A 12646-nucleotide genomic window follows, 5' to 3' on the forward strand; every position below is an offset into this window, starting at 1 on the left:
TAATTTTATATTTAAGACTGCTTAATTTTGAGTTGGAGTGGGGGCAGAAGTTATCGCCAACCTAACTTTAACCAGCCCTACTCACCAACTACATCTTCATTCAAGTCAGCGAGAGAAAATTAGAAATGCATGTACTTCAGAGCCACAGTTTGCGTTTAAACTTGAAGAATGTCTGCACATTGGGTAATGTGTGCTTATTGTTAATCGTTAGTGAGCAAAGAGAAGCATGTGGCTTGCTGATTCAATTGGCTTCTCTCCACAACACAGCGTCTATCTGAGTGATGTTGTAAGACAGTTAAAAAAAAACTGCTATCGCCAGCGCAAGCAAGAAGGGAAATGTGAGTGGTGTGATTGTCTTCAGCAACAGTTTCATATTACATTTCTTTTACTAACGTTCTGTTTGTTAATTTATTATTAGCATGATGAATTTGAAGTCAAACTAGTGGCTTGTGCTGTGTACAAGCAGTGCAGAAATTGACTCAATGTGATAAAATGCAAAGAAGAGAGACTAAAGAACGCTGTGTGGATTCGAATGCCATCATTTCTTTTGTGTTTTCATGCTCTTCCCTTGAAGAATAGTATGTTGTTGTGAAAGGATTCTGCGCGATGATTGATAAAATGACCAGAAACATGACCTGAGAATGATTCCTTTATGATGAAGCAATATGGTCGTTAGATCTACTCGTTGAGAGGGTTGTGGGATCCACATCTACTGATGGAGTATAGAAACATAGAAACATAGAAATTAGGTGCAGGAGTAGGCCATTCGGCCCTTCGAGCCTGCACCGCCATTCAATATGATCACGGCTGATCATCCAACTCAGTATCCTGTACCTGCCTTCTCTCCATACCCTCTGATCCCCTTAGCCACAACGGCCACATCTAACTCCCTCTTAAATATAGCCAATGAACTGGCCTCGACTACCCTCTGTGGCAGAGAGTTCCAGAGATTCACCACTCTCTGTGTGAAAAAAGTTCTTCTCATCTCGGTTTTAAAGGATTTCCCCCTTATCCTTAAGCTGTGACCCCTTGTCCTGGAGTATCTCACTAGATGACAACCCAGAGCTGTGAACTAGAACTTGGGTCTCCGCTCATGGGAGTGGCTGGATTGGGGTTCAAATCCTCCACAGTCTGACTCGGAAGTGGAAGTGCTGCCACCAAATCAAAGAGATAGATGCTTTGGTGATTTGTTGGTCTGGTGCAATGAGATATCTTTGTATTGGAGCTATGGAATGGCTTGATTTGATCATTTTTAATTGATTTACAAGATATAAATTGAACACATTTTAATCACCTGCATAAGGTCATAAGGGGTAGGAGTAGAATTAGGCCATTCGGCCCATCAAATCTATTCCACCATTTAATCATGGTTGATCTATCTCTCCTTCCTAACCCTATTCTGCCTTCTCCCCATAACCTCTGACACCTGTTCTAATCAAAAACCTATCATGGACATTATACATAAGTGAAAATATGTAGTCCAGGCATTGACATATCACAAGGCAGTTCTTGCTCTAATATTGTTTTCTGGACAACACATAAGCCAGACTCTTTGCGTGCTGGTCCCAGAAGCAGATCTACAATCACGCATTCTATCGCTCCAATCATTTTTATCATGTACATTGTGGATGGCTCGGTTGTAAACATGTATAGTTTTTCCGCTGACTGGTTAGCACGCAACAAAAGTTTTTCGCTGTACCTCGGTTCAAGTGACAATAAACTAAACTAAACTAAACTGGTAAAATCTTTCCTTTATTCAATAAAGTATAGGTTAATAGTTTTGAGAAGACTCAAAGATTAAGGTTGGTTTCATCTTTAATTATTCTGCAGCAGTGCAGAAGAGATTGTAACAAAAAAACAATCCTTTCATTCAGTGAAGGAAGTCTTTGTAACTCATGTGTCCCTTATCTGACTGTAGACTCACCAATGTGGTTGGCTCTCACCTGCCCCGCTAAAATGGTCTAGTAAACCATTCCCCATTCAGAGACTGCTTCCAAGATAGCGCCCTACACGATAGCGACTATTTGCATGCCAGCAACAGAAGCAGATGTACAAACTCATATTACCATAGCTCCACGCTGTTAAATCTCTCTTCCAACAGCAACAACTGTGATCACTAACCATTATTCCTTTATCCCTTATCTATACATTGTAAATGGTTCAGCACGAGACAACAAAATTTCACTGTCCCTCGGTACACTTGACAATAAACTAAACTAAACAAAATTACAATTTGAGAAGAACAATAACTATCCAGTCGTCTCCATATCCTGCAGACACATAAATGGGTAAAACAAATGCGGAAACAAATAAGCAACCAAATGGGAGGTTGCCACACGGCCCAACTTGCATGCCATACAGCTGCCAGCAGAACTATATTTGTTTCCCATAATAATATTACTGGAACTGGCTTCTTGACTCAACGGGAATCGTCTAAATCTATTTTGAGCACGCTTGTTAAAGCATGCACTTAGAATAATAATAAAGTTGAACTTCTAGGATCTCTGCTCTAATTAGGAATATTTAAAAAAAAAGTTATTTGTGTGTGGGGGGGGGGGGGGGGGGGGGGGGGGTGATTTATTTTTTAGTCGATCTTTTGGATACACAGAGGGAACCAGGTCAAAATTAAAAAAAAATTTGTGAATTCTCCATCTATTGAAAAAATACCTTGCAAGCACAAACCCATGGAGTCATCTGGATAGATTTCAATCACAGAATCAAAACCAGTTTACCCTCACCTTACATTTCCTGGTTATAAGTAAATGAGTGTCAAATGACTTACAATCACCATGGTAATTTTGTCTATACTCGCTTCTATCTCACCCCTGCTTCTGAAATTCTTCAATCATTTCATTTTCTTGCCACTCTTGTTGTCCAACAATCTTTGTTATTTTTTGTTTAGTTTAGTTTAAGTTTATTATTGTCATGTGTACCGTGGTACAGTGAAAAGCTTTTTGTTGTGTGCTATCCAGTCAAAGAAAAGACTATACATGATTGCAATCCAGCCATCCACAGTGTACAGATAAATGATAGAGGGTATAACGTTTAGTGCCAAATAAAGTCTGATAAAATCCAATTAAAGATAAATCAAAGGTCCCCAATGAAGTAGATGGGAGGCCAGGTCCATTCTCTAGCTGGTGAGAGGACAGTTCTGTTGCCTGATAACAGTTGGGAAGAAACTGTCTAGAATTTAGCTGCTTGTATCTCAGTATACATTAACTAACTCTATCTTTATCCTAACTTATCCTATTATCCACCAAATTAACATTCTTATCCTCGAATAGTTACGTTGTTAATCTCTGTCATTTCTTCTGATGTTTTATCCTTTCCTTTAACCTTTGGTTAAACCTTTGCTTTAAAACCACGAACAGCAGATTGAAAGGCCAAATGGCTTCATGCTGTGGCACATATTCAGAGCCTTGTAGTCATAGATTCGCTTAGCATGGAAACAGGTCCTTCGGTCCAAATTGTCCAGGCCAACCAAGATGCCCATCAAACCTAGACCCATTTGACCCATGGGTCATGTTGTACCCAAAACCCTCTAAACCGTTCCTATCCATGTATCTACAATTTCTACCCTCTGGGGTTCTAAGGTTATTCTAGTCGTTCTGGAAATAGATACTTCAGCTGTTTAATCTTCCTTCCTTTAAAAACCTTTACAAATCTTTACACAACCTCCCCAAGCTTTCAGTCAGAGCAAGGCTATAACACTTGGTATCTGCTCTTTCATATATATTACACACCTTAATAAGATGTGTTCTATATTAAAATTGTTATTGAAATTTAAGAATCAAATGTAACAATATTTTTGGAAAATTGCAAGATGGCTACAAATGGATTTCGACCGTACATGAATATAGACAATTCAATTTAGTAACAAAACTCTTTTTTGAGAAAAGAAAATGAATGGATATGTTGAAAGGTTGTAATCTTGACTATAACACACGATTAACTACAACATACTAAGTGAATGGAGACACAAGGAACTGCAGATGCTGGAATGGTGAGCAAAACACAAAGTGCTGGAGGAACTCAAAGGGTCAAGAAGGGTCCCGATCTGAAACATTGTCTCTCCATTCCCTTGAAGATAGGCGCAGAATGCTGGAGTAACTCAGCAGGGCAGGCTGCATCTCTGGAGAGAAGGAATGGGTGACATTTCAGGTTGAGACCCTTCTTCAGACGGTGTAAACCAACTTCTGGAGTTCCTTCCGACACAATACCCATTCCCTCCACAGACTCTGCCTGACACGCTGTTCCTCCAGCACTTTGTGTTTCGATGAAGTGAATGTATGATTGTGTCATTGCAAGTACATATAATGCTTTCATCCATAAGCTTATCTACAATCTAGCGTATCATGTTGCAGGTGATGCTGAGATCGTCAAGACAAGAGAAAACAAAAATGAAATATTTTATCTTTCTGCTGTGTGGTGGATTTGTGACCGTCACATTAACACAACAGCAACAAGTCCAGTTTCACTCTGAACGCAGGGGAGAGCTGCCTCAAAATGTCAGTTCCGATTCGCACAATGCTGAAGTCACACCTTCACCATCCGACCAAGAAGCATCAATCCCCGACTTACAAACAATCCACATGTTAACGGAAAAGAACAGCGAATTTGGTTTTAACCTCTACAGGAAAATAGCAAATCTATATGAAGATAATGTATTTTTTTCACCTAATACGGTCTCCACAATATTTGCCATGCTGTCCCTTGGTGCTAAAGGACCAACTTGTGACAACATACTCCAAGGGCTTAATATAGACGATTTAGGCAATATCAGTGACAAATATCAACTACACAGTCTGTTCCATTGGCTTCACCGCAACATTACCAGTAACAAGGGTTTCTTCATCTCTCAAGGAAATGCTCTATTTATACAGAATGACCTTGAACTGAAACAAACGCTCATCAATGATCTTTCCAATTATTACAATGCTGATATTAACCGCGTAAACTTTCAAGACACGGTCAAGACCAAAAATATTATTAACCAATATATTCGCAACAAAACAAATGGAAAAATCAACCAGTTGCTGGACACTGTGGATTCTGGAGCCAAACTTATGTTAACTAATTACATCTTATTTAAAGGTAAGCTTTTCTTTTCCCACCAACTAATCAGCCAAGTGATGCCAACCCTGGCCTTTTATGGAAGAAAGCAAGACTGGGGGAGCTAAAAAACATGGAAAATTATGTCCCAGGAGTAGAATTTTAGGAAAAAGGTATTAAATTAGTGAGAAATTAATTAATGGGAAAGGAGCGAGAACACAAACTGCAGCACAGATTAACCAGAATCATAGTCATAGAACATAGGAGACAGGTCCACTGGGCCTATGCCAACCATCAAACACCTACATTCCCTGATCCTACAAGTTACAGTGTCCAATTAACCTGCCAACACATTGTTGTGGTGTGGGAGGGGACCCAGTGCACCTGGAGAAAACTCAAGGGGGTTCTATGGTGAACATGCAAACTCCACACAGACACCACTGGAAGTCAGAATTGAACCTGGGCTACTAAATGTGTGAGGCAGCAGCTCTATTTCTCCACCACCATGCCACCCGGGGTGACGATGTCGTTCTATTGAAGCACACACTTACTACTGTTTTACTGAATGAAGTAACCTCAATGAGACATGTACTATTATGAGAAGGATTGGTAGAATAGATGCTTTTAAGTTATTTCCACAGAATATCTAGAACTTTTGGGCTTGATGTCAGGATAAAAGTTTAGCTATTTGGAACAAAAATGAGAAGATATTTCAAGAACCAGAGGACACGGGTTAAATAGGAACCTGAGGGGTCTCTTTTTGACGCAAAGGGTGGTGGGTGTATGGAACAAGCTGCCGGAGGAGGAAGTTGAGGCTGGTACTAATACAATGTTTAAGAAAGATTTAGACAGCTACATGGATAGGACAGGTTTAGAGGGATATGAGCCAAACACAGGTAGGTGGAACTAGTGTAGATGGGACATGTTGGCCGATGTGGGCAAGTTGGGCTGAAGGACCCACTTCCACTCTGTAAGACTTCACATCTCTATAACTAAATGACATTTCTTTATTAAGAGGGTTGCATTTCTTCACAATTTTATGTTAAATCGTTTATTATTAAAACTGAAATTGATAGATTATTGGTCAGCAAATAAAATCAAGAAATATGTAGTTGCAGTTGGAAAATTGATGAGATTCATGATTGGCAATGATTCTAATGAATTGTGGAGCAGGCTTGATAGTTTGTATGGACTTCTCTTGGTTTCCGATGTTCATAAGTGGAGCAGATTGGACACCATTGATGATGTACTTACACATTAAATATGTGAGTTCCTGAGCTGACCACTTGGGTAGGAGTAGCCTTGCAACCTCTCAAACCTCTTCCGTCATTCAGATAAATCATTGCTGATCTAAAAAGTTCCATTCCCGTATCTTTGATCCAATTACAATTGATATCCTTATCTAAATATATCACAAACTCTGTCCGGAAAAACATCAGTTGACATTTCAGTACATTTCCATTGCACTTTGTGTAAACAAAAAAGTGCTATCTGATTTAACTTCTCAATAACCAATCACTAAATTTAATCTTGGGACTTTTTCTCACCACCATAGAAATCTAATGTGTCTAATTTATCAAACCCTTTTATAAATGCATTAATAAAATCACCTAAGATCAATATAATCAAGGACGAGTCGTATCCCAGCCACGCCCTCTTCTCCCCTCTCTCATCGGGCAAACGGTATAGAAGTGTGAAACGCACACATCCAGATTCAGGGATAGTTTCACCCAGTTATTATCAGGCAACTGAAGCATCCTACCAAACCTGGAGAGCAAATCTGAGTTACTATCTATTTCATTGGAGACCCTTGGACTATCTTTGATCGGACGTTACTGGTCTTTATCTTGCACTAAAGGTTATTCACGTTATTCTTTTATCATATGTCTGTACACTGTGGATGGCTCGATTGTAATCACGTATTGTCTTTCAGCTGACTGGTTAGCACGCACCAAAGGCTTTTCACTGCACCTTGGTACATGTGACAATAAACTAAATTCAACAACGTCTCAGCTGGAGACAATAGCCCATGTTTGGAGATATTATCTATAATTAAACCCTCCAAGGCTCATTGGGTTTTTTTTGTAAATGAATAAAGCAATGGTCTCCAATGTGAATATTGCTTTCCTAACCTTCAGTGCCCTGGACTTACTCCAGTACTTCAATTTTTTTATGATACAAATGCAGCATCATTTGGTCTTTGTGTATCCCAGCTTCTTTGTACTCACCCTTCACTTTCTGTGCTTTGTAGACATGAACACAAAAGTTCTGCTGCTCCTCCAATTTCATTTCATCAAACGTAAAATAGTTAAACCTGACTTTAAATTCTGGATATCTGCTTGTTGTATTTCTGCAAATCCTTTTGTTTTGGTTGAAAATGTCTCCTGGAGAATTTGATGATGGAGAGCGAATAAGGGCAGGGGCAGAATGTGAGGGAAAAGAAGGAATGAAACATTTCAGAAAGAAGAGGTGTTACCTATCGTTACTGATTGTGGTAGTGGGTCAGAAAGTGGTAGATGTGGTTGCTGACTCCTTGGTCCAGGAGTTTGGTAGCGAGTTTCGATGGAATGATGGTGTTGAAGGCTGAGCTATAATTGATAAATATGAGCATATCATAAAAGTCCTGGGTGTCCCAGAGATGTGTTTTGGGCCAGGGAGATTGCATCTGCTGTCGATCTGTTGTGACAGTAAGCAAACTACAGTGAATCAATGTTGGTTGGGAGGCTAGAGTTTATGTGCACCATCACCAATCTCTTGAAACACTTCAATGATGGTGAATGTTAAAGTCAATGGTTCCATTAAAGCAATGGAAAGTCTTGCCACTTACATGTTATACACTTTTCTCTATGCCAGGAAATAAACACACTCAATGTGTACTTATGGAATACTAACCAATGCCTTTTTTTTAACCTCTTCAGGGCAGTGGGAGGCACCCTTTGATCCAAATTTGACAGAAATTGGAACCTTCTATGTGAACGCATATACTAGAGTAAAAGTTCCAATGATGTATAAAGAAGGTTCATTTTTGTCAACATATGATGAAAACTATTCGTGTACAGTTCTGAAGCTTCCATACAAGGAAAGTGCAAGCATGTTGGTGGTGATTCCAGCAGATACGGGCTATCAACTCCTGGAAGATGATCTATCAGTGGGATTGGTTGCCCAGTGGATTAAAGCCATGAGATTCAAGTACAATTTCCAATTTTACGACAATAATGTACATGTAAAAAACTCTGTAGGTTATTATTGTGCGAACAAGCTGTTTGAATCTCGAATGAGTTACTGAATGATTGATCCAGGGTATTTATGTCCAGAGACCAGTTCAAATTCCACCTCAGCAGCTGGGGAATTATGAAAATGTAATAAATCCAGAATTTAAAAAATGTAGTTTGAGTAACGATGCCACTCGTTATTGTGAGAGTGAATTGTGAGGAAAGCTAGTCTGGTTTACTCACACTTATTAGGAAAGTAAATCTGCAGTTCTCCTGCTGTTTGGCCTAAATCCAGCTTCTTTAGATGGGTTGGTCAGTAAGTTTGCAGATGAGACAAAAAATGGTGGAGTTGCAACAGTAAAGAAGTCTGTCTAAGACTTTAGACTTTACTTTAGATTTTAGATGTACAGTGCAGAAACAGGTGCTTCGGCCCACAGAGTCCGTGCTGACCTGCAATCGCTCTTTATACTAACACTATCCTACACACTAGGGACAATTTATACCTTTCACCAAAGCCATTTAACATACAAACCAACAAACCTAGAGCAAGATATAGATCAGTGGGCGATGTGGGCAGAAAGACGGAAAAAGGAGTTTAATCTGGGCAAGTGTGAACTGTTGCATGTTGGCAGGTCAAAAGTACCCCAGCTTTTTTTGACAATCTTCGCCATAAACCAGCACCTATAATTCCTTGGATAGACACAAAATGCTGGAGTAACTCAGCGGGACAGGCAACATCTCTGGAAATAAGGAACGGGTGATGTTTCGGTTCGAGACCCTTCTAGGCCCGACACGTCACCCATTCCTTCTCTCCAGAGATGCTGCCCGTCCCACTGAGTTACTCCAGCTTTTTGTGCCTTATCTTCAGTTTAAACCAACATCTGCAGTTCCTTCCTACACAAAGGTCAGCATGGATGTGTTGGGCCAAATGGCCCATTTGTGTGCTGTACAAATTTATAACCATTCACCTATTATTTTGTCATGTCCTCTTGGAAAATAGCTTTAGCTTCCTATATTATTTAGCATTATATTCGAACAGTATTGCATTTTAACCTTGCTTTTCTCAGATTACTATTGTTTGTAAATCATGGCTTCTGTCCAACATTGTCCTAGGCATATAGATCTGTATTTTCCAAGATTTAAATTGGACAAGTCGTACAAGATGGAAAAGAAGTTAAAACAGTTGGGAATAATTATGCCTTTCACAAATGCTGCTGATTTGTCTGGAATCTCCTCATCACACCGGCTGAAGATATCTGAGGTAGGCTTGTTCCAAGGACAAGAGCCTGAGGTCCTTGACTAAGACATGGTCATCATCTCAGCCTATGACAAAGGCTAGAGTCGTAGACTCTATGACTCTAGAGTCATTGAGTCAAATGGCAAAAAATATTTATATTTCTGCACGAAATAGAAACTGATTTTTTGTGTATTTTGCTCATTTTTCCAGGTTATTCACAAAGCAGTGATTAACGTAAACGAGAGAGGAACAGAAGCCGCTGCCTCCACTGGGACTTTTGCCGTGCCTTACTCACTGCCACCTCTCATAAAAGTAGACCACCCATTCCTCTTTATGATCCATGAAGATATAACAAAAACTCTGCTCTTTATAGGAAGGGTGAATGATCCCACCAAACTGTGAAGGATCTTTTGATCAAAGTAATCATTTACATTTTAATTTGTTTGCTGATACTTAACTAATACCCTAGTTGCCACAATCATGGGTTTAACATGTTTAATCATGATTATCTCAATTCAGCAAAGTTATACTGAATTGAGAAATAAAAGTATGTTTACTCATAAACCATGTACCATTTCAGATCAGATTAAAAAAAGCGATATTAAAATATCAATCTACGATTTTGTATAAATCTATATACTGTCATCCTTATAATATACTGTCTTCCTTATAGTATACTGTATTCCTTATAATTGTTTGATATATTAGTACCAATAGGTGAATAGGCACAGGTAGTTTAGATATGACTTTGGTATTGGGCTTGGTTTCTTGGTTGAGTGCTTATCTTGATGTTATAACACTAGTACTTTGTGTGTTAATAGTAATGTCAAAATAGTTTCATTGATTGTTCTCAGTATATTGTGGAACAAAGTCACATGCAAGGGGACAGTAAAGCTATGTATCAAAGGGATACTCACATGAAGAATTCCCAGAGACTCGAGTCATCAAAGAGGAAAGTGGGTGAGCTGATGTTGCACTGCACTTGTTCCTGGTACAAAATGACAGATCAGTTGAGAGAAAAGGGAGTAGAGATCAGTCCCTTGCTCTGAAATCTCATACAGTTATACGGCACGGCAGAAGACCCTCCAGCCCAACTAGCCTGCATTTGGCCCATATCCCTTGAAACCTTTGCTAGCCATGTACCTGTCCAAGTGCCTTCAAGGTGTTGTAACTGCACCTGCCTCAACTACAGTACCTCCTCTGGCATCTCATTCCATACACCCAATATTCTCTGAGTGGAAAGATTGCTCCTCAGTTTCCCATTAAATCTTTCCCTCTCACGTTAAGCCCAGTTTACACCAGTGCAACATTGTAAACAAGATGCATCAGTACTGCTTCCATTTCCTGTTTTGTAACTTCTGCTTCCATATCCAATCATGACCATCTGTGCTTTTGGGCATCTAAAATACTGTCTCCTCCTGGCTTCCTCTTCCTGGAGCCACAACTCTGCTACAGGCATTTTACTGAAAAACACCGGCATGTAATAAAAAGGAACTACAGATGCTGGTTTATACCAAAGATAGACACAAAATGCTGAAGTGACTCTCAAGGTCAGGCAGCATCTCTGGAAAATATGGATTAGCGGCCTTTCGGGTTGGAACCCTTGAAGAAGAGTCTCAACCCGAAACGTCACCTATTCATTTTTTCCCAGAGGCGCTGCTTGACCCAATGAGTTACTTCAACATTTTGTGTCTATCTTTGATATTTAGGGCATGTTTCTTTCAAACATTTGGAAAATAATAAATAAAGAATCTTTCAATTTAATTGAGCAATGGTGATGGTTAAGTGGACTTACAGGAAGATGTGTAGTTACCTTGCCATTATGTCAGTGGTAGCTGTGTCCATGTTTATTATTGGGCATTCCTGTAGTCTATGAAATCAGTGATCTGCTCAGCTACCTTGATCAGAAGCATTGGCCACTCACAATTGAGTGTTATACCATATATTGGATGGTGCCATTTCTTCCAGAAATGTATTTAATGACTTTGCTTCCTGATCCCTCAAAGCCACCATTATTTTCCCGGTTAACAACAAATGTGACCAGAAGCTAAAAGATTTGTCTTGTGTTGATTCAGAAGGTAGTTTAGAAACTGATCATGCAAAACATTATAATTTTTACCATAGCCAAATAATGCAATTACTTGATACTAATTTTAAATTAATTTCCAAATGCATTTGCAATTTTATTTAAGTTTACACTGGAGGAAGAAAAAGGAGTTCTAGGAATAAACAACAGAGATTTAACCTAATTGGCTTGTCTCCATCTTTTAACATCTCTGCCATTCTACGTAGATAGTCTTAAGTATGAAAGTTTAGTTGCCAATCAAGAATGACATATAATGGTTCTGGATAGGATTGGTGTTAGTTTAAGCAATATTGTGATTGTTTTACAGCAGCTCAAGCAACCCAATCATTTTTACAGATGTGAAACAGCAATACAATTTTGTTTAATATTTGAAATAAATTCATTCCTTTCTCAAATTTCATTCTTGTATCGATATGTTTAGTTACATTACATTCATGCATGGTGTTGAAATATATATACTGAATATAGTTGTGGGGATATGATGTTGTAGTTGTACAAGATGTGAAACGTAATTGGAGTATTGCGTTCAGTTTTGGTCATCTTGCTATAGGAAAGATGGCATTAAGATGGAAAGAGTGCAATGAGGACTTATGAGGACTTGAGGGATTAAGTTGTAGGGTGAGGTTGGGCAGGCCAGGACTTTAATGCTTGGAGCAATAGAGATGGTAGGTGATCTTAAAGAGATTTATAAAACCATGAGAGCTATAGATAAAGTGAACGCACACAGTCCTTTTTCCAGGGTTGGGGAACCAAGAACTGGAGGGCATAATTTTAAAGTGATAGGGGAAATGTTTAATGGGAACCTCAGACATAACCTCTTCCACACAGAAAGTGTTACATATGTAGAATGAACTGCCTGAGGAAGAGGTTGAGACAGGTACAATAACAACATTTTAAAAGGCTTTTGGACAGATACATTGATAGGAAATGTTTATAGATATAATGCATAGATGGGCACTTTGTCGGTATGGATGAATTGGGCCAATGGACCTGTTTCTACACTGTATGACTCTAAACATTGCTGCGGAATCTCATAGAACATAGAGCAGTACAGAACAG

The 12646-nt window shown here is 39.2% G+C and overlaps 1 protein-coding gene across 2 annotated transcripts; it reads left to right on the forward strand.

Moving 5' to 3' along the window:
* Nucleotides 1–210: 210 nt before the first annotated feature.
* Nucleotides 211–10966, forward strand: LOC116977254 (protein Z-dependent protease inhibitor-like). Of its 2 annotated transcripts, none has more exons than XM_033027715.1 (5): nucleotides 211–338; nucleotides 4365–5094; nucleotides 7971–8241; nucleotides 9378–9525; nucleotides 9712–10966. In XM_033027715.1, exons 2-5 carry the CDS (start codon nucleotides 4368–4370, stop codon nucleotides 9901–9903), a joined length of 1338 nt encoding a protein of 445 aa, XP_032883606.1. In that variant the 5' UTR covers nucleotides 211–338; nucleotides 4365–4367; the 3' UTR covers nucleotides 9904–10966. The 2 variants fall into 2 exon arrangements, with proteins under 2 accessions (XP_032883606.1, XP_032883605.1); XM_033027714.1 differs by having other exon boundaries at nucleotides 226–363; nucleotides 4361–5094.
* Nucleotides 10967–12646: the final 1680 nt, after the last annotated feature.

The sequence above is a fragment of the Amblyraja radiata genome, chromosome 9 (assembly GCF_010909765.2).
Source record: "Amblyraja radiata isolate CabotCenter1 chromosome 9, sAmbRad1.1.pri, whole genome shotgun sequence".
NCBI classification, from domain to species: domain Eukaryota; kingdom Metazoa; phylum Chordata; class Chondrichthyes; order Rajiformes; family Rajidae; genus Amblyraja; species Amblyraja radiata.